We start from the raw sequence: 27,930 nt of genomic DNA, 5'->3' as shown, positions 1-27,930 counted from the left end.
CTCCTGACTGATTTTTTTGACATGCATTGTACAGTGCTAATTTCAAAAGTCTTCCATTGTTTTCTGATGCCAGTCAGACAGTGACAGCAGTTTGTGGCATGTAAAGCCATCAAACCCCTCTGAAAATGTTTTGATGTTTTCATGTTGTCAAAAACACAGCACGATCTAACCCAGCTCTTTAACCCAAACCAGAAAGATCACAAAGAAGGATTCTAAATAAGAAAATTTTTAAAATCTTTTAGAGATTATTTGTCGAAAGAGGTTAATCTTGTCTCAAATGCACGTTACACAAAATGTTCACCGGTACTGACTTACAGGACTTTAATTTAAACTGTCTTCCCATAATACTCAAGCTCATAATATGTTTTGACTTCTAATGAGTAGGCATAATAAAGATAAAGCAACAGACTGTCCATAATTTCAGCCCATTAAAGCTACAGTCAGTAATTTTTTTAGGTTATTTAATAGAAAAAAAGGAAACTGTACTCATAAATATACATCGAATAGTGTGTAATTACATCATCAAACAAACTGATGCATTCACATAAACTTATAATTAATGTATTAAAAATACACAGGAGCAGGCACCGGTTGGTGGAACCCACCATGTCCTAAAATTTGATTACATTCTCACATCGCATGAGAGTTTATTCATTCAGCCTCAGAGTCCAACAAAGTTGCAAAGAAAGTTTCACTAACGCTGGCGAACAGCACCTAACAGTAGCTAACAGCAGCAAAAACAGCAGTGCTACTGACAGTTCAGCATATTCTCAACAACTCACATCAGTATGGCTGTCATTGGTCAGAAGTGAGCTTATCTGACTCATTGACCATATTGAACCCATTACAGCATCCTCCAGAGTAAATAAAGGTGGATACTTCTTACCTGGCATTAACAGCCGAGGTAAACAGTGGACTGACAGCCTTCCACAGAAAACCTCAGATTTGGTCCAGACATTAGAAACATGCCAGTCGGCTGGCCATGGCCGTAATGGGGTACAGTCTAAATTGAATGTTTTTGATCTCTTTTGGCTGATTAAACCCTGTAAAACACAGCAGCCTGTAAGTAGGATTATTCACTTGAAGTGTAAAGGGTAAGGAAACAGATCTCATTGACTGTAATCTGCAATCTACTGACTACAGTAGATCAAATTTTTTTTCAATTTTTTTGCCACAATCTAGCAGTAAAGATTTTACACACAAAGTTTAAATCATGAGATCTGTCACTTCAAATGGTACTTCAAAATTGGAATTTCCGTAGTGATTTGCAAATTCTAGATATTTTTATATTTAAATAAAAAATACTGGAAATTCACTGTAAAATCACTTTAAAGTAAAAGGACATGGGATTGATTGCTTTGACATCTTGATTATAGGTGCACCTTTGTATCTGTGCATCCATGTTATTGTGGGCAGTGGTACACAGTAATATACTTACTGTATGTATATGCTTACAGGTAAACCAAATCTGATCTGTGCTGCTTTTTTTTTTTTAAGACATTTCTGTTCTCTGATATAATGGATGTGTGAGGAGGCATGCCATATTACACCAGTATCAGATTACTGATGGATACCCCTTACACGCTTTCTTTAAAGCCTTGCCAAACACTGTATTTCTTTGCTTTTTCACCCATATCAGAAGGGAACAGTGTTAGCTGACTAGACAGGTAGAGTGAAGATAGGTAGTGGAGATCCAGCCTGCAGGGCCATCTGTGAGTGCTGGGGAAGTGAAGTGTGAGTTTCTGTTCTGCTCTGCCTGGCTCCAGAGTAATTGGCCGTCAAATGATTAAAATGTTTCAGGGCTGGCAGGTGGGTGCTTTCTGCAGATAGGAGGCCTATGTGTATCCTTGTTTGTCTGCTGCTGGCTCACCTATACCCGTCGGAATGTCTTTTAAACCACGTGCACGTGTCCGGTCATGCCTCTGTCTCATCGACTGGCAGCCTGTCGATCTGCCTGTTGACGTCTGCGCATTTGTTCGTGTGTGTGTGTGTGTGTGTGTGTCAGTCTGGGTCTGTCTTGGTCCAATCTGGCTGCAGCAGTTGGAGATAGCACATAATTGATTAACCACCTGCTCTTTTTGGAGACAGAGAGGAAATGGCAGCTTCCTCTCCTGAGGGGCTACAAACAAAAATAGCCCTCTGAGCAGGGAGCACCTTCACTTTCCTTGTTCACTCGAACAACTGTTTTTCTAACGTTATGAATTGTTTGGGAGTTACAGCTAATTTTATACATTACAAAAAAACATGTCATTTTATTTGCAGGCGTGTTGTCTATTTGTGCTCAGGAAATCTACCAACAGTAATTTTCTAACTGCTGCCAACAGAAGAAATAAATGCATACATGCTTGCATGTTTCTCGCTGCTGTAGCTTTAAAAACATATTTTTTTTATCTTTAGAAATTGCAATAAGCAGTAGAGTTTAGAATTAAGGGTTATGGCAATGTTAGGCATGCATGTATGTTTCTGTGAGTTTTAGTAGTGGCCTGTAAATGCCATCTTGTATTCATAAGGTCTGTCTTTACTATATTTTAACCACACACACTGCTTGGATAATATTTGTTTAAGGTTTTTCAGTCGAAGACCAGTGGAGGTTAATGAAGCATTCTGTTCCTTTCCCCACAGATTTGGTCTACTAATTAGCCCCCGATGCTCCACCGTGCCATAATTACACCGCAGATTGGTGCTTTGGCTGCTATAGGCAAAATAAGGAGAAATACTCACTGCAGATATATACTATTGGATTCAGTAATTAAAATAGCTTTAAATGACCGCTGAGGGAGAATGGAAAAACCATAATAAATGCTAACTTCCTCTAGTAATCCAGCAGAATCATGTGATTGATTTTGCATTGTCTCTTTGGCAGTGAGCAGCTGATGTTGCTCACTCCCTATCTGCAGAGCTAAGTGTAGTGTGATGGATAAACCAGTAGCTTATGGAGTGAAAGGGAGATCTTTTTGACCTCTCTCTAAAGCCAGAGGTTATTGATTCTCTTGAGCCCCTGTTTGCCCCTGCCACTGATCTTTGTCTTCTGGATCTTCTCAGTGACACCACTCATATCCTCTTAGGCACCCGCACAAACAAAAAGAGCTACACAATGTGTGAAGGTTAAAGTCAGTTTGACTCTGTGTGGAAGGCAAAAGAGGGTACAAAGAAGGGAAACTGGCTGGGGAGAACATAAGATGAGGAAAAGAAAGAGTGAGACAGCATAGAGGTATTGCAAGGTGGGTAGTGCATGTAATGTGAAATGGATCATCTACAGGAAGAAAATGAACAACATATGACCATTCCTGTGAGATCTAGACAGGTGCACAGTGATATATATGCTGAAATTAGATAAACCACAAAGTCTTATTTTAGGAATAAGACATGAAAGGGATGCAGAGGTGGCAAAGCGCAGCAGATATTAAGAGTAGGAGGGTACAGAAAGGCAGGCCATGATGTTTTATTAAGACCTGTTTTCCAGCCAGAGACATGAGTCAGCCTGCTGTAGTCAAGGCCCTAATAAGTCAAGGGGCTCCCACTTAACTTGATCCCCAGCCCAGCAAGACTTTACTTACCCACTTCTTTAGCCAAAAGCTTTCAATTAAAATAACTGTAACTTAATTTGACAATAGGCTTCTGAATTACGATGCCTGGTTTGTTCATTCTTTTTATTCAATTGTACACTGTGGAATAAAAAAAAAGACTTGAAAGAAGTCTTTGTTGTCAAGTAGAGACTGAAGAGATAACTAAAGCAAAGCGGCCTGTAATCCCACTCAAGTTCGTCTTAATCTCAGTAAACAGGAGAGAGAAAACTGTGGCAGTAATAGGTGCCAGAACATGGCCCAGTCTGTTGGTGACAATTCCTGTGTGACTGCTGCTTTCCCCTGCCAGCTATGTGCACATGTGCTACACTCCTCTCATGTACCAGTGGAAAGAGCATTTGTCCTTCTTGGCAGTCTGAGGGAACAGACAGAACACGCGGAAGCAGCCAGTCTGCGTCTCTTTGTTGATTGTGTTACAGTTGCAGGCCCTGGAAAATTTCCAGGTATTATGGATGTATTCCTGTCATTCTGAGGATCTGTCTTTTTACGTACATGTGGGCACATCTCTTATATGAGGGCCACTCAGTGTTGTCTCAGCTCTTTTGTGAGATTACAGTTTATGCCTCACTGACCAGAGCCTTTAGAGGGTTAGAATTTGCTTCACTGTTCAAATTGACTTAGCATAAATTCAGTGATTAAGAAAGAAAGTGCTCAGGTCAAGAAGAAAGAAGTGTTGATGAAAGAGAAGTCGATGTTTATTACCGGTTTCTTCATATTTTTAAATTGTAATTTTCATTTTACCTTAGAAAACACACGCTGAGTGCACTTTTCCCTAGATACCAATTTGCATGCCACTTGAAATGATCTTTTCTCCACAACACTATTTGCATACATAATTTCTATCATGAACAATCTGTTGCAGTCTAGAAAATCATAGCTGAGTACATGCTGCATGTTGGTGGTATACTGTATCATATATTAGACATGAAGCTTTGCTTCACTCGCAGGCAAAATCATGCCATTATTCCCTGGAAAAAGGCCAAACTTGCAACTTAATGTGTAACTGCTTGCAACACTTCAATTCACCACATGTAGCTGTGTTTGTGTGTGTGTGTGTGTGTGTGTGTGTGTGTGTGTGTGTGTGTGTGTGTGTGTGTGTGTGTGTGTGTGTGTGTGTGTGTGTGTGTGTGTGTGTGTGTGTGCGTGCGCACACATGGTTATGCCTGTGTGCAATGAGCACCTGGTATTTCAAAGAATCAGCCAGAGGCAACTCAAATAAATAGCATCCATCACACAAGTGGGAAAGGATTTCAGAGACATACAAGCTGAGGAACATCAAACAGCAGGGGAGAGCCATCTTGTCCTGCAGTTGATGCTCTTAAATTGAGTCTGACATCTTGAGGCCATACAGGGTGTGCCAGTGTCATCAGCTGCATTAGGCAAACTCAGCCATTGTGCCTTTGGTACAACATGGAAAGTGTTATATGGTGAAGTGCACCACATATTTAGGCAATCTGGAAAAAAATGGCAGTGTGAGGGGAAGATTAAAAGGTTGTTTTGTGGCAGTTGTGAATGGTTACAGGACCGTATCTCCGTATGACAGATGTTACAAGTACACACTGCTCTCCAGCGTTTCTTAGCAATGTGATTCCCAAAAGCTGACAGAGAATATGGGCAAAGTCAGGACCTTGAGAAAATTGACTTCTTCATACACACAAGCATGTAGTTTCTGTTCTCTGTCAGTATGCCTCTGTCTGTTTTACTTCTTCACACACACACACACACACACACACACACACACACACACACACACACACACACACACACACACACACACACACACACACACACACACACACACACAGATCCATTCAGCCAAAACACCCATGGGGGAGAACGTCTGGTTGCTGGAAATGTCAAACTGCTTTGTCACGTCCAATCTCAGTCAGGGAGCTTAAGCACTGTGTGTTCAGAGTGGGCATGTGTAAGTTTGGCGAAAAGCACCCATCCCCAAGGCTACCAGCTCAGTTAGCCTAGCTAGTAAGTTGAGTTTTAAAAAGCAGAAAGAATTCAAGCTTATGACAAACAAGAAGTGAAATAATAAAAGATGCGAAAGGTTTGGCTGCCTATTCTAGCAATTTCATAGCTTTGTATATGACTGGGTATTATGCACATTACATCATCTTAAAGAGCCCTTAACACCTGCTGAAAATCTTGTTTTTGCTGACATCCAGTGGTCTAATTTTTCGTCTTCCTGAATTGATGTAGAAGTTTGGACTGGGGTGTGTCAGAACTGTTTGATATCCAGGTGGGTGGTGTTGCTGGACCAGTAGAGTGCACTTTTGATCACATCCAACCCAGCACCTGCATAAAAGGGACTAGAAAACATTCAGCCAGAGAGGGTAGCCGAACACTGGTTTTCAAGCTCTCATTAACTTGAGGATATTTTTAATTGTGTCTAAATAATTGAAGGAGAAATGAGACTCAGAAAGCAATGATGGTTAACACTGCTGTTTTCTCGTTCATTTTTCAGGGAGCTAAAATTACTTGGTTAAGCTTAGAGAAAGTCAGAATTAAAAAAAACCCAACATAGATAAACAGAATAGGAGACAAGATGCCGACAACGATCTCACATATCAAAGTAATGTTTCCGATGGTGCTGATCCTGACAGAAGTCCGTCTTTGTACTATGAGATCCTTGTCAGGTAAACATAAGTGCGGTAAAACAGCTAACAATATGTCATGGCATTTACCTGTCAGTGTGTAGCTCAGATGTTTATCTAATAATTTCTCATCACTTGTTTTCAAAGCAAAAACCAACTGCAGATCTAGATTTCTAGACTTTTAAGTTTGTACTGTAAGTGTCCTTGTGTGTGGGAGGGTGAATGGCAGGGAGCCCGTTTTCCTGGGGCGAATTTGATCTTTCAGCAATGTTGCAAACGCTCTTCATCTGTCTTAAAGTCTTCCTCTCACTTTTCACTTTTTCAGTCCTTCCTATTGCTAATCTCACATGCATGTCTTTTTTTAGGGTGAGTGATTCTACCCACTCACATGCTGTTCATCCTGCCATATACAATATGTGCAGTTTAGGGCTGTGATCACATCTGTCACATTGTTTCCAAAAGAATGCATCGTTACCACATTTTTGTCAAAGAGGAGTCTGTGTGTTGTATCACTGTGGGTCATTTTCTTCACATTCTTGTATGTTGTGATTATTTTCATCATGTGATGTCACAGACACTTATTGCTCTCTTTTTCTTGTTTTTGGCTATCTGAATAAACACTCATTTTGATTTCTGGAAGGATTTTTCTTATATTACATAATGAAAGGTTGATTTGTGTAGGACTTCTTTGCTTATTTCTGTACTGTATGAAAAGAATTTCCCCACTCGCCCCTCTGGTGTTCTTTGCTTTGTCCTTGAAGCTCAGGTTCTCTGCCAGAGGCCTGGGATCTTCAGGATCCTGCACAGGATCTTAGCTGTTCCCAGGACTGCACTCTTCTGGACAGAGACCTTGGATGTCGTTTCTGGAATCTACTGGAGCTACTGTCCCAGTTTGGGGGTCACTGCTCCAAGTGTTCCAATTACCACAGGGGACCACTGTTATCTTCACCTTCCATATCCTCTCCAGCTCGTCTCTCAGCCCTTGATATGGTGGTCTTGTGGTGTTCCCCTGCCACTGAGAGTACACTTTGGATAGTGCAGTGGAGAAAATCTGGTTTATTCTCCTGGCTTCTGTCTCTCTGGTATACCTTGTCAAGTGGTTAGTTAAGGCTGTGAGTTTTTGCTTGGCAGTTTCTAAGGTCTCAGGGATGAGCAGCTTATTGTACTTTTAGGCACCTCTTTTTCCATCACACCTTTCTGCAGCGCTGATAGTTGGCTAACCTCCCTTCATGCTGTCTAGATCTTGGCCTCTAGTCTTCTTGGCTGTCGTTTATCTTATAGCCAAGTATCTCAAGGATCACTGTTGCTGTGGTATAGATCAGCTGGTTGGTTTCAGTGATGATCGTCTGCATTCACAGCGTCTAATAGACTTTCAGAGGGTGTGTCACACAGTCTTGGTAATCAGCCACAGAGGTCCAGGTTTCCAGTTTAGCCACGATCTTCTCTTTCAGGTCAGCTACTAAATTGCCATTTGTACTCTTCTTCTAATTTAAAAAATCTGATGCTCATTATACAGTGTCGTAAAAAAGCACTGTATAATAAAAGAAAAACGTTATCCAAACGTATCTGGCCCTGTTTCAAAAAGTAATTGCTCCTCTTGTTAAATCTTGAATTAACTATGGTTAACCACAGTAGAGGTCTTTTAAAATCAAGAAATAGACTGGTCAAAAATAACATCCATGGGAGATGCAGTAGTTTTTGCCTTGGAAAATCACTGCATCTGACAAAGATGCAAAAAACATCTTCATGATGCCCAAGACTTTGGGGAAAATATTCTTTGGATTGACATGACAAAAGTTGAACTTTTTGGAATTTTTGCATTTCATTACATCTGCTGTAAAACTAACACAGCATTTCATAAAAGAACATCATACCAACAGTCAAACATGGTGGTGGTAGTGTGACGGTCTGGGGCTGCTTTGCTGCTTCAGGACGACTTGCCATAATTGATGGAACTATGAATTCTGCTCTCTACCAGAGAATCCGTGAAGCTCAAGAGCACTTGGGTTATGGAGCAGGACAATTTTCCCAAACACACCAGCAAGTCCACCTCAGAATGGCTCAAAAAATAAAACAAAATGAAGGGTTTTGGAGTGCTTTGGCAGGACCTCAGACAGGGTGTTCCTGCTTGAAAACCCTTCAATGTGGCTTAATAAAACAATTCTGCAAAGAAGAGTGGACCAAAATTCCTCCACTGTTATGTGAAATTGCCATTACCAGTTATCACAAATGTTTCATTTGCCAAGGGTGGCACAGTTATTAGGTTTAGCTAGCAATTGCTTTTACTTTTACTTAATATTACTTCACATAGGGCCAGGTATGTATGGATAACTTTTTCTTTTAATAAATTAAATCCTTGATCAAAAACTGCATTTTGTATTTACTTGAGTTATCTTTGACTTTTTTTTTTTTTACTGTAATTGTGGATATACAGTATATGCAGCTGTTACAACTGACAGTGTGGTTTTGTGTAATCTTTCATCTGTTTTAGTTCATTAAATCCATCCTTTTTTGTAGTGTTTTGTATCCACCGACGGAAATTGACTGATAATTTGGACAATCTGTCAAAGTGTGGACTGACTGGACCGACACAGTCATCTACTGTCCAACATGCTGAATTGAGGCAGGCTGACTCACAGCCAGCTAGTGGTCTAAATACTAATTGTCTCCTGTGTCCATTTGAGTAAAACAAACAAACAAAATACATTTCTACTATTCTACTTCAGTTACCTTTCTGCTTTTCCCACAGCAACTGATGCGCTCATCTGTGTTCCACATGTTCATCTTAAGCATGGTTGCCGTGGATGTCATTGTTGCTGCCAGCAACTATTACAAAGGCGAGAATCACCGCAGACACTATGATGAGTTTTACCTGGCAGAGGTGAGATTTCTTTTTAGTTCATTGTTTTAGAATATATACAAGTGCAATACTGTGTGTCATGTCGGTTGGTTTGATGTCATCTGTATGCAGGTGGCATCACACCAACAAAGACGATAACGAGTCTGCCCACTACCCCAGCCCCTTCACACCTCTCTCTCTTATACAGCTGGATGGAGGAGATAAGAAAAGGGAAAACACACACAAAATATTGCCTTCTGTCACTCTCTCCATCCCTATCATGCAGACACCCATCTGCAGATTTGTTCTAATCTGTGTGAAGGATTTGAAGGGTAAATAAGAACGAGGCACTGGGTTTAGAGAAATGCATGTTTTACAGAATGTCTCAGATCCTTTGCCTTGGAGTAGAAGAGACACATTTAAAACAGGAAGGGCAAAATCCTGGGAAAACGCATGCCGTCGGTGCTTCCACCAAATCCAAGTAGTAGCTCAACCATTCAAAAAAGGCAGAGGCTTCTCTGAGCCCAAGCTCCTTTAAGATTCAGTATCCTGTGGTCTGAAAATTCAAAATGTGAAATTTTTTATGGAATTCATGGACCCTGCATCCTCTGAGTTAAAGAGGTGAGGGGTCATCCTGCTTGTTATCAGTGCTGAGGCTAATAGCCATATCTGCAATGTTTTGGAGACGTTAGTGCGCACAGAATGGTTAACTTGCACATCTGTGAGGTCACCATGAATTCGGAACAGCATTTCTATGTTTTGAGGCAAATGTGCTCCCATCAAGGTGATGTTTACATTCAGGGCCATACTTATTTCAGTAAAACAATGTCAAACCCTATTCTGATTAGGTAATACAGCATGGCTCTGAAGTAGAGGAGTCTGGGTACCTGTCTGTGGTCTTGACCTGTCATCCACTGAAAGCATAAAGAGAAACATTAAAAAAAAAGATACCCTGAACCATTAAGTAGCTGCAGGCCTAAATCCAGCAACAATGGGAAAACATTTTGCTTAAAACCAAAACAATACAAAACAAAAAAACCCCGCAACAGTCAGTCTCCTTAGTTTTTGTTGATGCAACACAGTAATAAACATCTCATTGTCCTAAATTTTTTGAGTTATGTTTCTGTTGGATGTTTTACACAGATTCTCAACTTCTTAGTAGTTGTTTTTGTATTATTTTATACTATTTAATCATCAAGATGTAAAAAAAAAATGTATTTATTGCTGATTGATTAACAGGTCTGGTAACGTCCAGCAGTGCATTGTATTTTGCAAACATCATCATGTTTCATATATAAAATTATAATCTGAATCTTTCAAATATATGTGGTACATTAACAGATTAAAAGCAGAAAGTGTTTGAGTAAAGTTTGAGGACCTGTAATTTGCATCCATAAATAGAGCCTAATCCATAGACTGTTACAGTATATGCTCTCCTGACAGATGTAAATGCCAAAAGTGATTTTCTCCCTTCCATCCTAGGTTGCCTTTACGGTGCTGTTTGACCTAGAAGCTCTTCTGAAGATCTGGTGTCTGGGCTTCACTGGCTACATTAGCTCCTCTTTGCACAAGTTTGAATCTCTGCTGGTGGTGGGCACCACACTGCACATCTACCCTGACCTCTACCATTCCCAGTTTACCTACTTTCAGGTATGGATGCACAAATAAATTACAGATTTGAACAAAAAGCATTCTTACATAGACATTTATCAATCCCATGCTGAATGTGAAACTGAATCATCAGCATGGGATGAACAGATGCTGTGAATCATTTGGTAAAATTTCCTTCCTGTGATCATGCCTATAAATCCTATCACTAGTCTCTGTTCCTCCATATAGTTCATATATTTAAAATAATTGTATGTTTTACTGTCACCATAAATAATACCAGTGATATCATAAGAGTGTCTTCATCACTGTGGGAGGAACTCTTAAAGACATCACATTTCAGGTTTACATTCTCCATCAATGTGTCGACTCTCTACTTAAGAAAGCATGTGATGTTGTGTAAAATGTAAATAAAATCAGAGTGCAAACATTTTCAAATGATTTAAACATAATTTTTAATTGCAAATAGCATGAAGAGAAAATATCAAATAGTGAAAATGAGAGAATTTTTTTTTTTTTTTTTGAAAAACATATGTTCATTCTGAATTTGAAGCCAGAAAAAGTGTCAGGAGAAGAAATCTGCACCAAGGGCCAGGGGCTGAAAGCCAGTACTGAATGGCCGTCTTGGGATCTTTGGGCCCTAATGGTGGATTTCAGTAAAAGCAGACGTGAAATCACTGTGCAGGCTCAGGAATCAGGTGTTTCTGCATCCACAGAATGTTAAAGTTAAAACTCTTCTGTGCAAAGAAATTTTAAAAAAAATTAAAAAACAAGACCCCAAAAATGGTAAGTAATTTGCCTCTTCAGTTCCCCATTACTTTCAGAGTGCTGTTAAAAGAGTAGGTGATGCAACACAGTGGTAAACAGGCCTGTATCCCAGTATTTTTAGTAGAAAAACAAAAATGTCAGTTTCATCATCTGATGTCATTTTACTCAACTATACATTTTTTTAAAAAATACATTTGATGTAGCTGTAAGCCACATCTTTGCTCTTTCCCATTGGCACAGAGAATAGAGGAGGGGGGAAAACGCAAAGAGGCAAAATTACCATTCGCAATTGTGATGTGACTGGAGCCCTGAATCCACTGACACAATCCATATTACCTGATGACTAAAATCAAATCATCAGTGTTTATGTTCCCTTTTTTCCATCCTGGAACTATTTGAAGTGGATATTTGTTCCTGATGTTTTCAGTGAGAAGTTACAGTTTGGCTGTTTATTGGTATTTTGTAGCTGGGTAATTATTTTGTAGGTGGCAGCAAGAGTGTATTATGTCTTTGGCCTCACTTTTGTAGAGGTATATCTAGCTGTGCTGCTCCATGCTTTTTTTCACTATAAATTTTGTGTTGTCCTTAAATGTTTGTGTGGGTGTGATCTGACATCTTCCAAAATGGTTTGCAGAATTTTTGTTTTTTTTAAATTCCAGAAAAATAAACGGGTGCCTTGTTGCTCTAAGAGAGCCTTTAAGTATTATATTCTGACCAAATTTGAACCCAGTGACCTTGATCTAGTAAGTATGACAAAGCTGATGTAAAGCTGTGAGGATGATCTAACGGGAATAGGCTCCTCAATGGGTTTTTAATGAGCCTTGACCAAACAATCTGCCCCGATCCCCACTGACTCTCACAATAGCTGCCATCCCCACATGTGCCAGGCTTTCATTCACACGCTGGAAATACAGAGATTCACTGTAGCTGTATTACCTGAAAAGTACAGTTTGCTTTTTATTTGTTATTATATGACATTTTCTAAAATGAACAATATTTTTTTTATTCCGTTAAGTGGGATTTCCTACCTTCTCACTACAGTCAGAAACTTATGAGTTAATTTGTATTTGTGATATAAAATGTAGCTGAACAGATTCAGACTTGTATTTTAGTAAAAAAATTTACTTTTCAGCCCAACAGCAAGATTGTAAAAAACATATTTTTGTAGAAATGAATAAAGCATACAAGAAATGAAAGCGGAAATGACAAACATGGATATTGTAATAGGGCAGCTTAACTTGACACTTTCTTGCATGTATTTTTGCAATTTACCTAATAGGTAGCATAATTGAATTACAATATATATACAAGTAATACCTACATATTAAAAAGCAAAAAATAAAAATTAATTCCATTTAATTCAGTTTTATTTATATCACACTAATTCACAAGAACAGTTGCCTCAAGGCGCTTTGTATTGTAAGGTAAAGACACTACAATAGTACAGAGAAAACCCAACATTCAGACGACCCCCTATGAGCAAGCATTTGGCGACAGTAGGAAGTAAAAACTCCATTTTAACAGGAAGAAACCTCCAGCAGAACCAGGCTCAGGGAGGGCGAGTCATCTGCCGTGGCCAGTTGGGGCTGAGGGGAGGGAGACAGGACAAAAGAAACAAAACAGGACAAAAAACACAAAGAGGACAAAAGACACAAGACCTCCTTTGATTGTATTTACACTATTTTCTCTGTTTAAATGAATATAAGCAGGCACAGATATTTTAATACAAACCTTCCAGCTTTAAATCTGTTGTTGGCAGATCACTTTACTTACAATATTGTGAAAAATTATTGTGTAAATTTTTTTTAACCCAACAGTACCAAAAAAATGATTGCCTTGTCTTTTTGTAATGCCAGTATATTGAGTTGTAACAATTCCCTGCTCATACAGTGGTACACAGTGATGTCAGTTTTTTGCATTTAGTTCATCCTTTTGACTATTAAGTATTTGTTTATATAGAATCTATGATTTACATGCATTACTTATGCCTTGCTCATTGATCACTCTTACTTTTGAAAAAATTTCCAAACAGGTTGCACTTTAAGAAGATGACATTTGGATAAATCTAAATTTCTGTGCTCAAATCAGGTTTGTGTCGTGGCCAGAAACTAGAAAAAACTAGCTAAAGGAATTTTTTTTCTTTTTTTTTCTTTTGTGGGGCATTAAAAAAACATATGCTTTGGCTTCCTGCTTACAGCTTTGACACAAACATACAATTGGCTGAATTATTTTTCATCGGCCAGAAGACCCTGACACTTCCTCTTTGTGTGTTCAGAATTGCAATAACAAGGTAACAGCATAATTTAACATAACATATCAGCAGATTAAATTATTATTCATAAAGGCAGAACATGGTATAATTGTTCAGTGTTTCTTGTGCCCTGATCAAATTCCCATCACTGGCATTTAATTAATACGGCTTTAAATGCTTGCTTGGATATCTTTGACAGTGACAGGACGACCCATTACACCCTTCAGCTTTATCTTAAGAATTGCATTGTCTTGCAAGAGGCTGGAACAGGACGCTCACACAACCAACCCTGCTGGAAAATGATTCTCTGGATGTTGTTTATTGTTAATTATTGGTATCAGACACACTATATTATTTGGCATACAAAAACAAGGTTTTGATTCCGCCAACAGCATAGTAACTAATTTTGCTGGTAATTGCCTTGTATCCTCTGTGGGTTTACCCTTGTTTGCTTTGTCCTTAGCCTCAAATTGTTCATCTATTTTAAAACAGAATGTTGCTATCATGGTATGTGAGCAGTGGAAGGTATTCTTTGTACTGCCTCTGTCATTGTGCTGTGACTGTTCATTTTTTTTCTTTTTACCATTGGTTCCCTTTTAGACCAGTGTCCTGTGTTTGTCTTCTTTATTTTGTTGTATATCTAGGCAGTAGGAGAGAGAGCCATTTATTTGGCATAGTATGGGATTCTAAAGAAAAAAACCTTTGGCCAAAGGCTTTGCAGAGAGGAGTTCGATCAATAGCTACTCTCTGGATACCCAATCCAAGCCCGACAAAGATGCATTACCTTTTTGGGATTGTTGTCACCACAAGCAATTTAGGGACTAAGCCCATTGACAGATCACAGTATCACCTCACTTATAGCACTGGATCAAATTTAATGCTCTCACTTTTAAAATCAATATGCAATCAGAGTGCTGCTGTGTTTGCTTTTTATAACCATGATATGTATTTTAAATTCTTCCTAAAGACTAAATTATGAACTTTAAGAAAAGGGTGACACAAGCAGAGACCCGATATTAGTGTTTTGTTTTTTTTTCCCCTTAGGTGCTACGTGTGGTGCGTTTGATTAAGATTTCCCCAGCTCTGGAAGACTTTGTGTATAAGATATTTGGCCCAGGTAAAAAACTAGGCAGCCTGGTGGTGTTCACAGCCAGCCTTCTCATCGTAATGTCTGCCATCAGCTTGCAAATGTTCTGCTTTGTGGAGGAGCTGGACCGTTTCACCACCTTCCCCAGGGTAAGCTACCTTGAGGCTTATGTATATTTATGGAACAAAGATTGTCTTGTCTATGGGCCTGTGGTCATTCTTAATTTCATAGGTGTCTTCAGCAACCGTGATTTATTTGGTCATACTGCCACCATCAAGAGTTAAAATGAAGTTTTTCTTATGTCAACTTTAGTTAAGCATGATGTTCTTAAGTTCTTAAGGAAATAAGAAACGCAATGCTGCTCACATTTCCATTATACTACTAGGCCCCCCTCTCTATTGTGTGGGCCACGCTCAGCAAGCTTTTCAAAATTGCCCAAGGTTGTGTTTTAATAACATACATCTTGTCCCCAGTACATGGACCTCTAGGGTGGAAAGGAATAGTTTCTTCTCGGGAAAACATGCAGTGTAATTCAAATTGAACTGTTCAGCTACACTGACTGGAATTAAAGAATTTTTTTTTGTGAGCAGCTCCAATAAGGAAATCTCATGCATCCAATGGGGATACCCGCAGATGCTGATAATGGGTTGCATGACAGGTCGACAGATGTGGTATCTCCTTTGATTTTTAAGTGCTCACAAGATTCGCTCTCTCATTAGCGACATCTTTCCATCCTCTGTTTTTTTTTTCTCTCCCTTCCAACATTTCTCTGATCCTAGGCACAGCGGGATATGAAGGGCTGCTCATAAACAGATGCCACTTGTATGTTGTGTTTCCTTTCCCTCTTCGCCTTCCCTACTTTCTCTCTTCTGTTTCACACATGCACATAGATGCACCCAGTCACATCATACTTAATGATGTTTGGCTGTCTTCCCCATGGGCAGACCTGTTGTTGGGCTTTGTCTTTATGTGCAGTGACTGGGACATGGTAGCAGGTGGGAGGGGCAGACGCGGGGAGGTGGGGCTGGCTGGGTGGCTGCTGTCTGAAGGAGAGATGCTAAGAAGAAAGTGCAGGCGTGCCATTTGACTCCAGGGGCCATCGTGTCACAGCTGGCTGTTCCCTACACCTTTATCTGACCTCTCTCAAGGCCAGGAGACCAGAGTTTAAAAACAAAGAGAGAAAAAAGCTGTCTCCTTGTTTTTCCCCTCTTTGCTTATGTTTAAAAATCTTAGTCACAGACTTGTGAAAGATGGTCAGAAGGGGATATGGGCATTAGCTGTGTGTTTTGCTCTCTAGTGAAAAGGAGTCTTTCAAATGTCAGGTGTTTTTGTGTAATTTCCACCCTTTTTTGTCTTTCTCTCTCTCTCCATGCTCTTTTCACTTTAGTAGCCTTTAGTCTCACTCACTTACTCTTACCCTGTGCTTCCCTCCCTGTAGGCATTCATGTCCATGTTCCAGATCTTAACCCAGGAGGGCTGGATAGATGTCATGGACCAGACTCTGGTGGCTGTAGGTCATATGTGGGCTCCAGTAGTAGCCATTTACTTCATCCTCTACCATCTGTTTGCTACCCTGGTGAGGAACACACTGTGCTGCATGACATGTAGAGTTGAATTAGTTGAATAGACTATTGAATTTGTGCTTTTAGTACATTGTAAATTTACAGCAGTAATCTATATTAAAACTCATATTCTATCATTTTGGTCAGTTCAAAGCTAGTTAGATGTGGCAAAAAGTTACATGGATTTCTTTCTTTCTGCTTTCAGTTAGTGCCGTGCCCCTTCATTGTTCTCTCAACTGGCACATCTAATCACAGTTAATCAGACTTGCAGGCGTAAGAAGTGCTGACATTTCAGCGTTTGGCCTTCTGATACAGGGAGCCATCAGACAGCACAGACCCTCTCTAGATGACTCACAGCTCACTCTAGACAGATAGGATGTCTCCCATGAGAGAACAAGCAGCAAATACAATTACTGAGCTGACTTCATACTTGAAAACATCTTATTTTTATATTAATGATATTAATGATATTAATGACACGAACATATTGAAATGTGCTCACACACAGCAAATGTTCATTTGCACATCCTCTCATTGCATTTTAGATACTGCTCAGTCTTTTTGTGGCTGTTATTTTGGACAATCTGGAGTTGGATGAAGATTTGAAGAAGCTAAAACAGGTAAGAAGTTCATATTAGATACAGAGACTAATAATTTCATGTTCAGATTCATGAGAGCAGTCGGTTCATTATTTAAATAAAATGTTGGGTGTACAGTGTTTGCATCCAAGAATTAATGTTGCCTCATTAACCACAAGCCTTGCTAGCAACAACTAAAACTATGTTAACTTTACTGTTAAGGTTTAGGAGCAATTTCACAAGGTTTTTTTGATTTCACATATAATAATAATTGGATATTTGACAGCTATAGCAGCTCTATTCTTTGTGATAAGTCTAGATCAGTTTGACTGCTATGGTAAGGAGAAGATGACTGCCAATAACCCTGTTTGAAATTCAAAGCCAAACCATCCATGGGCTTTCCAGGCTGATGTGAACAAAGCTGACATAGTGTCATGACATCACCTAGCTAAGCTAGTGTGACTTAGTGATCAAAATGTGTATGATCCACCCCGTTTCTGTCATGGTGGTCTCGTGTTTACTATGGCAAAGTACAGTATTGTATGTCAGTGACCCACCAACAGCTTTTTGTGGTATTTTCTGATTTTATTTGTTGCAGTGTTTCACTGGAGCTCAGGGAAGCTGTTTTTATATGGGCTTATTTGGAAAGCTATCGAGTCATCCATAGTGTGCCTACCTTCTCTTGTTCATTTTCTTTCTGATTATCTGTTCTTCTGCTATTAGAAATTGTCATACTGATTCGGGCAATCCACTGATTCTCTGTATGCCAAGCATTGTAGCACCACCAGTGGTTTTAAGTTGAAGGCTCTTTTAGTAGGTACCCCTGGTTTTCTTTTGATAACCCTTTTGCTATACTGGATTTTCCATAATATAGGACATCACAGGCCACATTTTTGCAACAAAATTAGCAGATTTGAGTTTCAGATGAAGCCTTTTGAAAGTTATCATATGAATTTTAGTTTTTGAAAGTGTTAGCAGCCAACCTGACAAACAGAAAGTGAGGTCTTATGTCTGCAGTAATCCTCCACTGAAACCAAACTTGATACATGCACTCAGAACTTGGTCATATTTCATGAAAGTAGTGACATTGACTTCTAGAACAGTAGTACTCTAAAAAGAAAACAGTTGGAAAACTTACTAAAAAAGCTGACCACAGACATGCTAAAGATTTAAGTCCCTGATCATTTTCAGATTTTGTTTGTATCCATACAAAACCTTTACATGATTATTTAATCAACTTGAACAGTATTGTGTACAGGCATGCTCATACAGTATAAACTCTGCGTGCTGTGTACCAATAGATGGCTGGCAGGTCTCAGCTTCCTTGGACAGGTTATTTCCCACAGTTGAGTGATTAGGTGCAGTGACTGTAAAATTGCCTATTTTACAGTTGCTTCAATCATGGATACAGGGCTGACTATAAATAAATGATAGATGGTAATCACCCTCCCTTCATGAGAAGGCTTCTGCAAACATTTGGCAAAAGCCCAACAACATGTCCAACATATATAAGAAATACACATATAGGCCATGAGGGATGAGAAACCAATTACGCTGTATGTGATGGGTAATTTTTGCCTGGTGCTTGATGAATGGCTTCACTGACTTAGCAATGCTTGTTATTTATCACTGATGTGAGTTGTATTCATGTCAAGTTCTTAAAAAAGAAACAAATGACCACGCAAGGAAATTTAAAAAAAAAAAAAAATTGCATTTCTTTTGAGCACAAAAATTGTTTTGTTCTTACAAGTATTGTGATTACAGAATGGATATCAATCAATATTTAGAGTGAGAGTGTGACACAAAACCCATGTGTGCGTTCTCTTCCCTGAGACATTTTTAATCCTTTCTTCTTCACAGTTGGTTGAGCACAGTGACAGATGCTGTGTTCAAATTAATTGGAAATAATGGAACAACAAATTGAAGCAGAATAAACTATTCAAAGAGTGAATTCATGCAAATCATAGAATGCTGCCTTGTATATTATTTGAATTTTCATATTTTTATATCAGTGTGTATAGTGTGTCTCTGCTTTAGACAGAAGGGTGCACAGTACAGAGAACACTGTATACAGTTAATGTGTTTGTGGCATAATTAGTGGCATTTATTAGCTCAACGTACAGTAAGCAATACATTTACGGTACTACTAAACAAGGGGTATGAAAATACTGAGGGGGAAATTATGCTTCTGAACGCAGCTGGTAACATTGTTTGTCATTTCTGGCTCATACTCTTTGTGTGTCCGTAATATCAGTTGGAAAACCTGTCAAACATGTCAGCACCATTAAACGCTATTGTGTTTAACCTCCATCCATGACAAATATCAAGCATACTGGACCTGTGTGGTTGCAGGTGGGCTTGCAGTATCTTTATGTGTGCATGTGGTGTGTCGATTTTACTGACTTGTGCCATCAAGCCTTTGGAAGGTGTGCGCATGTTATGTCATTACCTCGCATTATGTTCTATCATTGTTACGCTGATGATATTCAGCTGTATATTTCCTTTTCTCCACAGAATGTTAAAAAACTATCTATTCTTCAGAATTGTGTTGAGGCTGTAAAGAACTAGATGGCTGCTAACTACCTTTCACTCAATACCAGGAAAACTGAAGTTCTTGTCTGTGCATTGGATAGCTTTGTTCCCACTGTGATAAACAATCTTGGTTTTTTGTCATCAATGGTTCAGTCAAATGTCCGAAACGTAGGAGTTACATTTGACCAAGCTCTTAGCCTTGAGAAACATGTTAATAGCCTTGTGCGGTCCTGCTTTTTTCATTTGCGAAATGTTGCCCGCCTCAGTCGAATGGTGTCCAAGCCAGAATTGGAAATTATTGTTCATGCTTTTGTCTCCTCTCAGTTGGACTACTGTAATTCGTTATACGTTGGTCTCAGCAAATCGTCTTTGGATCGCCTCCAGTTAGTCCAAAATGCTGCTGCCAGGCTACTTAAAGGATCCCCTAAGTGGTCTCATGTGACACCTATCTTGTCATCTCTGCACTGGCTCCCCATAAAGTTCAGATCCCAATTTAAGATCTTGGTGATCACTTTCAGAGCTCTGCATGGTCAAATGCCTGAATAAATTAGTGAGCTCTTACACCCATACATAACGCACAGACTGCTGAGGTCTTCTGACCAAAATCTGTTGGTGGTTCCACGCTCTAGGCTAAAAACTAAGGGAGACTGTGCTTTTGAGGTTGCAGCTCCTAAATTGTGGAATGCACTACCATCACACCTGAGATCTGTGGACTCTATTGAATCATTTAAAGAACAGCTCAAGACTCACTTGTACAGGCTTGCTTTTAACTAGTGGTTTGTGTTTTATTGTGTATCACTGTTTTCTTTTATTTGCTATAAAGCACTTTATGATTTTATCTAGAAAGGTGCTATATAAATAAATTTTACTTACTTACTTACTTACTATGTATTTTTGGTATCAGAAGACTGCTAATTGTAGTCTGAGTGCTACTGACCAGTCACATTTGAGCAGGCTTTATTTGCATGAAGGTAAGAGTGAAGTTCAAATCTGAAAACCATCAGCTGTTGTCTGAAGACAAGTGAGCTTTTTGCTAGCTTTTTAAAATGTATCTGCACTTGTAAACAATGATTAGTGGCTGGAATAGGAAGTCTCAGCTTTGAAATCCATGGGCTACAACAGAAGCCCTGAAAAATTGGCTGTTGTCCATAGACGCTAAGTCAGCAGACCAGCGGGATGGGTTCTCAGAATGCTTTCTATGTGAGATCAATCATACTCTTGTTATACACTACTCTCTGACATTAACATGAAAAATGACTCCTAATGAACTTATACTGGCCTTATTTATTTAGTTTGATTTAGTGCACTGGGGTGTAGTGATTAGTGTTGTTGCCTCACAACAAGAAAGTTCTAGGTTCAACTTTGTACGATTCTCTTGTAACTGCAGGGTTTCCGCTAGGAACTCCAGCTTTCTCCCACAGTCCAAAGACATAGTTGCTGGTGATTCTAAATTGGTGTGAGAAAACACAGTTGCCTGTCTCTTTGTTAGGCCTGTCATGAATTGGCGACCTGTCAAGGGTGTACCCCACTCTGTGACAGCTGGGATGAGCTTTAGCCCTCCTGTGGTTAAGAAAATCGATGGATTTAAATCATTTTAAAAAGATGTCTTACATATCCATACACAATATTAGCTCCAGGAAGCAGTACCAGTTTACATTCTTCTCTTGAACCGTTCCGTGTTGATGTTAACAATGTCGTTAAAGGTACAGTCAGTAATTTTTTTACTTTATTTAATAGAAAAAAAGAACATTGTACTCTTAAATATATATTGCTTAGTGTGTAAGTACTGTACCAACAAATTTATCCATTCTCATAAATTTATAATTACAGTAATCCATTAAAAATACACTGGGGCGTGCATTGGTTTGTGGTTGTAGCTGCCATATTCCCCCACCATATTTGAATATAGTGGCTGGGAGGGACACCCCCTTACGACTAGAGTCTGGCCACCTGTAGCATAGCTACAGGTGAAGGAGAAAAGGAGTCGTAGGCGTTTGCATGCCGTGGAGGGATATTTCAATTTATGTCTGCACCTTCAGACTCAAGATGAAGGATCATACCTATGTTTTATCATCTGAGAAGGGGTCCCCTTCACCAACGAAGGACAGAGACAACGCCGCCGACATCTTAATAAAATATCTCAAGCATCATCTCATGATCTGAAGTCAGGGCTCCTAACACACGTGCATAAACGTGCATGTTTGTTCCCAAGATTGTCACAATTTCTTATTGTCAGCAGATTAGACATGTGACCCTCCCATCTCCGGACAGCTTGCGAACTTGCTAAACAACAGCAGCTGGTTATAAGCTAACATTATGCCAGCTAATGTTAGGCTGGAGTGTGCTAAAAATCACACTTTCCCTCTGATAAACAGCTTGATTATATTTTCACATCGTCTGAGAGTTTATTCAGTAAGTATCAGATTCCAACAATGTTACATCCACTTCAGAAAAAGTTTCACTAACGCCAGCAACGCCAGCAGTGGCTAACAGCAGCTAACAGAGGAAAAATAGCAGAACTAATTCATTTTCCTTCCAGGTGTATTAGGTCAGCAGTATCCAGTTTAAAACAGTTCTGGGAGTATGTTATTGTACTGCAGCATCAATAGATGAATATAGACAGAGATTTACCTTTGAGGCATAAGGAAATACACACACAAGAGGCCAAACACTGTTTCACAGTGGGTATGTGAATCATCTTATGACTCAATACTGAGAATTACTGACTACAAAAAACATATAGGAACTCTTACAGACTGCATCTTAGACACCTATTTTCAGAAGATCCAAGAGGATCTCGACTTAACAACTTTTACTTTGATTTAAAATTAGTGACTGATCAACAAGCCATTTGTCTTGATTTTTCGTTTTAGTGACAGTAAGTGAAAAGTGAGCAGGACCATGGAGGTTGCACTGTGATCAAGGAAATAAACCTTTCAATGCTGTGACACCTGAGTACACACAGGCACATTCAAACATGCATGTACTATATGTACACAAAATAATCACAGAAGGGACGGGAAGCGGGGCTGCAGATAATGAACAGACTGGCTTATTCATCCATACTTAAGAGCCACGAGTACAAAAGTAACAGGGAGCTCTTAATGGTGCATGAACACGGATGTGCATTTTCCACTTATCAACGTTGATAAGGATTATGGATTTATTGCATAATTCTAATCAATGTTGATGATATTATGGTTTGAAATTCATATTGAAATGAAGACTGGAACAGGAGATGGATAGATAAACAAAAAAGAAAGGAGGAAGGAGATCCCTGCCGCACACAGTCATGCGCGAACGCACGCACGCACGCGCGCGCGCACACACACACACACACACACAGAGCCTCCCAGGTGTGTTTTCATATACAACTAATAGGAAGCTCCCTCTTGGGGTGGCTGCGGCTCAGGTGGTGGGGCAAGCTGTCCACTAATCACATCAGTGGTGCTGTCAAATGTTCTTAGTGAAATCACCCTAAGTTTTTGACCAAGTGACTGACCAGGAGTGAGAAGTAGGTCAAGTGAAATCATGCATGGAAGACAACAATTATTAAGGAGGGAAATGTTTTCACTCTCCTATGTCACTCTATTTTTTATTAATATCTTAATCATCATAATATGTTAATTTTTAATAATAATAATATTACATTTGTTTCTTTTTTACTTCTGATGTCAAATTAAAATTGTTAGTTGTGGTTGTAAAGTGACAAGCTGTTAACATCTTTTTCATAACGAGGACAAAACCTAGAATGGGTTAATGTGCTTTGAAATAAAAGTCGGTTTGTTGTATGTTGTTGCTGCCTGTTATTGCCCTGCCTCCGTCTGTGCTGTCATAGGTTGGTGGGCTTTGTGGTGAGAGAGACTGATGGCCCGTCTTCACCCAACAAATTGTTCCTGCTCGCACAACAGTGCAGGACCAGGCAGGAGGAGTAGGAAAAGGGGAAAATGTTTATAGAGTGCCGGGAGATAGAAAAAGGTGTTTACCCCTAAGGGCGATGATGATGATGATAATGCATATTTTGTTAGTGCAAGATATGAATTGTCAGTAGTGAAAAATTTGTTTCTTTTTGCACACACACACTGATTTTTGCATATCTGTGTGTTTGGGTAATGCTGAGTATTCTACCAATCAAACAGGTCCTCAGGCCAGGTAGATGAGTCATGAGGAACACATTTGGAAAATACTTAAAAGGGGAAGAAAGTTAGTAAAACTAAAAGCACAGCTGCCTTACCTTCATTTACACAAAGTTAACAAATACAAACAAACTGACATTTGAATGAAGTGTAGCTGTGTGCTGTAGACAGGTAAAGGCATTGTGATCGATTTATTTTTCAGAATATTTTTGAGTAAAGTATGGTCCTTTTTGTCCATCGGTGAACAGTAAGCTTATTTACTGTGTGAAATACAGTGGAGGAAATAATGAAAAAATGATTTGTCTCCTGCTGAAATTGTTTGTTCACTTGTAGATAAATGAACAGTCTGTAATTTTTGTGGTAGTTTCATTTTAATGGAGAGAGACAGACTATCAACCAAAAATCCAGAAAAAACAGTTATAAACTGATTTGCATGCCATTGAGTAAAATAAGTATTTGATCCCCAAGCAAAGCGTGTTGGTGGAGAAACCCTTGCTGGTGAGCATAGCGGTAAGACGCTGCTTGTAGTTGGTCACCAGGTTTGCTCACATCTCAGGAGGGATTTTGGTCCACTCCTCCTTACAAAAACTCTTTAAATCCTTTAGGTTTCTTGGCTGCTGCTTGGCAAATCAAACCTTTCAGCTCCCGCCACAGATTTTTTTGTAGGCTTGAGGTCTGAATACTGGCTAGGCCACCCCTAGCCATTCTGTTGCTGTGACGGTATGTTTTGGATCATTGTCATGCTGGAAGATCCATTCATGACCCATCTTCAGTGTTCTGGCTGAGGGAAGGAGGTTCTTGTCCAAACTTTTACAGTACATGGCCCCATCCTTTGGCCCCTCAATGTGATGAAGTCATCCTGAACCCTAAGCATAAAAACATACCTAAAGCATAATGTTTCCACCTCTGTGTTTGACTGTGGGGACGGTGTTCTTTGGGTCATACTCAGCATTTCTTTTTCTCCACACATGGCAGGTCAAGCACTTTCTCCCAAGCCTTCTCTGAATCATTTAGATCAGGGGTGGCCAACTCCAGGCCTCGAGAGCCGGTGTCCTGCAAATTTTAGATGTGTCCCTGATCCAACACACCTGAATCAAATGGCTGAATTACCTCCTCCAGAGTCCTGCTAATGACTTGTATATTTGACTCAGGTGTGTTGAAGCAGAGACGCATCTAGAACCTGCAGGACACCGCCTCTTGAGGCCTGGAGTTGGCCACCCCTGATTTAGATGTTCACTAGCAAACTTAAGATGGGCCTGTACACGTGCCTTCTTGAGCAGGGGGACCTTGCAGGTGCTGCAAGATTTCCATCCATTATGGTGTAGTGTGTTATCAATGGTGTTCTTGGTGACTGTGGTCCCAACTGACTTCAGATCACTAACAAGCTCCTCCATGAATTTTGGCTGGGTTGTAGGGGTTCAAATACTTATTTCATTGCAATGCCATGCAAATCAATTTATAACTTTTAGATAATTGTTTTCTTTTGTTTTGTTCTGGATTTTGGGTTGATATTTTCTCTCTCTCCATTAAAATGAAACAACCATAAAAATTACAGACTGTTCATTTCTTTGTAAGCGGGCAAACTTACAAATTCAGCTGGGAATCAAATAATTATTTTCCCTACTGTATGTCTCACATAGTACAGATCTTAAAGAGCAACATCAGAAGAAACTGGTATGTTAACAGAAAAGAGAGAAAACTACAGGCAAATTACAAAATGAAATTGACCTGCAACAGTATTTTCTTTTTTAATTTCTATTGATGTAAAAATATCATAATCACTTTGCCCACAATATTTGTGACTTGAAAATTTGATGTTGTATGATTAGTCACTATCATACAGCAGTGACAGGAGCATCCTGTATCATTGTGACGATGTGATCATTAAGTAGTTTTATCTAAAAGCTCTTTCTTTTTTTATCTCAGAATTTATGTAAATGCGACTCTACATATGTGTAAATATGCTGTAGCTCGTTTGGACATGAATTCTGTATTTTCTTTGATCTGTGCTGCAACCTCCATATTTGATAATATATTTAACATCATAAAAATTTTGTTCAGTTGAATTTAGCATGATCAAATGTGTTAAAGTGTCTGTTTTATTGCCTCCCACTAAGGGTTTCAATATTTATGAATTAAACTAAAAGCCTGTCCTTTGTCTACTTGATTTAATGGACCAAGGACTTATTTGGGGATTTAGCAGAGGGGGAGAAAGGCAAGGAAACCAGAGGGAGCAGAGGAGAAAAGAGCCTACCTCTTGGAGAATCCCATAACAATGGTTTCTTATCTTTTCAATGTCACTTTCAGTTTTCTATTATGAACACTTCAGGCATTGTGCCCCTGTCATTTTCTAAAACTAGTGTCAACACACAGTAACAAAAACACACACAATAAAAACACAATAAAAAAAATGAAAAGTCTTTATCAATATGTGATTTTAGGTATTATTGTTTTCAGTATTTTGGTTATGATTTACCATGTTTCTCTGGGCTGTAAATACACATTCATGGCAAGCAATTCCAAGATGCAGGCATACTAAGGAATATCTACATGTAGCAGTTTTTATACTTTTATGATCAAAAAAGGAAAAAGAAGGTGACTACAACAGAAAAAAACCTAAGTATGATGTCAAGAAAAGGCAGGCAGGATAAAATACAACAAATGTTTCCAACAGGATGCTGAGCCTTAACAAAAAGAGAAAAAAAACTTAACTTTGTTAATTCATCACTTAATTTGTTCGTCTGTTCTATTAGGCTCAGCATACTTCCTTAACCCATTAATCTTGCTTCATATTACACCCCCCAGAACCCAAAACCATAAAGCTGAACGTGATATAGTTTTGGACATTGAGACAATGGCACCTACAGTTGTTTTGAGTATCAGGGGTAGCTATTAGAGGTTTATGGGCTGTGTGGCTTTACAGCAACTCCACAGTATGGCTCATTACCCAACTAATGTGAAGAAAGAGGGTGACCCTGCTAACTCTCTCAGATCTCCTTCCACTGGGCATTGCAGCTATAGGCCCACAGGCCTGGGGAAGACTTTGAGGAATGTGGAGTGCAAATAGGTTGTCTCCTATTACAATGACCACGCATGTTCTGAATTTCTTGGCAGTACAGCATAAAAACACAGATATACACACACTGCAGATGTGCCAAATGATGGATGACACAGCAAGCAAAGCTGTGTTATTATTACTAAAATGTCCCGTCTATGGTCACACATACACACATCCTCAAACATACACTGCTGTTGTCTGGTGGTGCTTGTGAAAGGCAGGCTGATGGTAAAATGCAGATGATTTTATGTACTCCCACAGGCATTCGGCGGATGTGTGTGGGCCGCAGTTTTGTAGGCGGCTGTTCATCAGTTCCTCATTGTTCAGCCACTCACAAATATTACCAGTGTTTGTGTGTATTAGATTCACTTTACAGGGCTGAGAGTTCAAAGGGATTGTCCAGTGTGAAAATGAATACTGTAGACACATACCTGTCTGAGTCATTAAATAGTTCTGATAACTTGCATGTGCATTTGTCCTTCAGCCAAATCTGGTTGTTTCTGAAGGGAGCTGCTCTCGCAGCTGTTGTCACATTGACATACAAATGGATAAAAAGTATTACTGTCACATAAAATAGTAAATTGCATCCTCATACAGGGTTTTGCTTCTTTCTACCAGTAAAGAAAGAATACCAGCTGATTTTTCCTACATACTCTTTCACTCTTCAGTCCCACATCTGTGGCCATTTCAATACTGACTACTTCCAGTCTCTCTTAATGCTAATGGTCAGTGTTAGGATTTTTTTTCCCCTCACCCTTCTCAGCCATGGTCAAGAGAGCTGTGGAAATCCCAGATGGAAAGTTCCCTAGCTCAGCGGAGCCTGAAATTGGCTTGAATGGAGGGGGAAGCAGTGGCAGGTCACCTGAATGGGTCTCAAGGCAAAGCACATTAGTCTTGCCTCCATTGTAACAGCACCATGCATTAAATCACATCAGTGGCAGGGAAAGCAGTAGTTTTGATTTATCAGCCATTAACTATGACACAAAAAGAAGTTCCTTTTTCCCCACTCGCATATATGCACATAGACATACAAGTGGACTATAAATATCCCACCTCTGTCACATGCACACACATACATTTAGAAACGGTGCTTATTCCTTAAGGCTTATATAACAAATCACATAGGGCAGTGAATGCAAGCTGTTAACATGCCACTGATATGTTATAAGCTTATAAAGGTAAATATGACTTTTGTGATTTAGCTAGCTGGTTGTGTATATCTAGAGCAACAGTAGCACTATGTTTTCTCATCTGAATAATGGACGTCCATCACTCACTTTTCACTTCTAGCTCTGTTTTGGTCTTCAGGGAAATATTTGTCCCT

The 27,930-nt window shown here is 39.4% G+C and overlaps 1 protein-coding gene across 3 annotated transcripts in view; it reads left to right on the top strand.

Annotated features, from left to right (window-relative positions):
- The window catches only part of nalcn (sodium leak channel, non-selective), a 77,395-nt gene that overhangs the window by 30,482 nt on the left and 18,983 nt on the right, over window positions 1–27,930 (top strand). For all 3 annotated transcript variants that reach the window (XM_030757972.1, XM_030757974.1, XM_030757975.1), the window contains 5 exons: window positions 8,937–9,068; window positions 10,509–10,676; window positions 14,698–14,889; window positions 16,179–16,316; window positions 16,848–16,922. In XM_030757972.1, coding sequence (XP_030613832.1) covers window positions 8,937–9,068; window positions 10,509–10,676; window positions 14,698–14,889; window positions 16,179–16,316; window positions 16,848–16,922 — 705 coding nt within the window. The remainder of the gene's footprint in view (window positions 1–8,936; window positions 9,069–10,508; window positions 10,677–14,697; window positions 14,890–16,178; window positions 16,317–16,847; window positions 16,923–27,930) is intronic.

Source organism: Archocentrus centrarchus, chromosome 21, assembly GCF_007364275.1.
Source record: "Archocentrus centrarchus isolate MPI-CPG fArcCen1 chromosome 21, fArcCen1, whole genome shotgun sequence".
NCBI classification, from domain to species: domain Eukaryota; kingdom Metazoa; phylum Chordata; class Actinopteri; order Cichliformes; family Cichlidae; genus Archocentrus; species Archocentrus centrarchus.
Note: the sequence above shows the minus strand (reverse complement) of the source record. Positions and strands in the feature narration are given on the sequence as shown.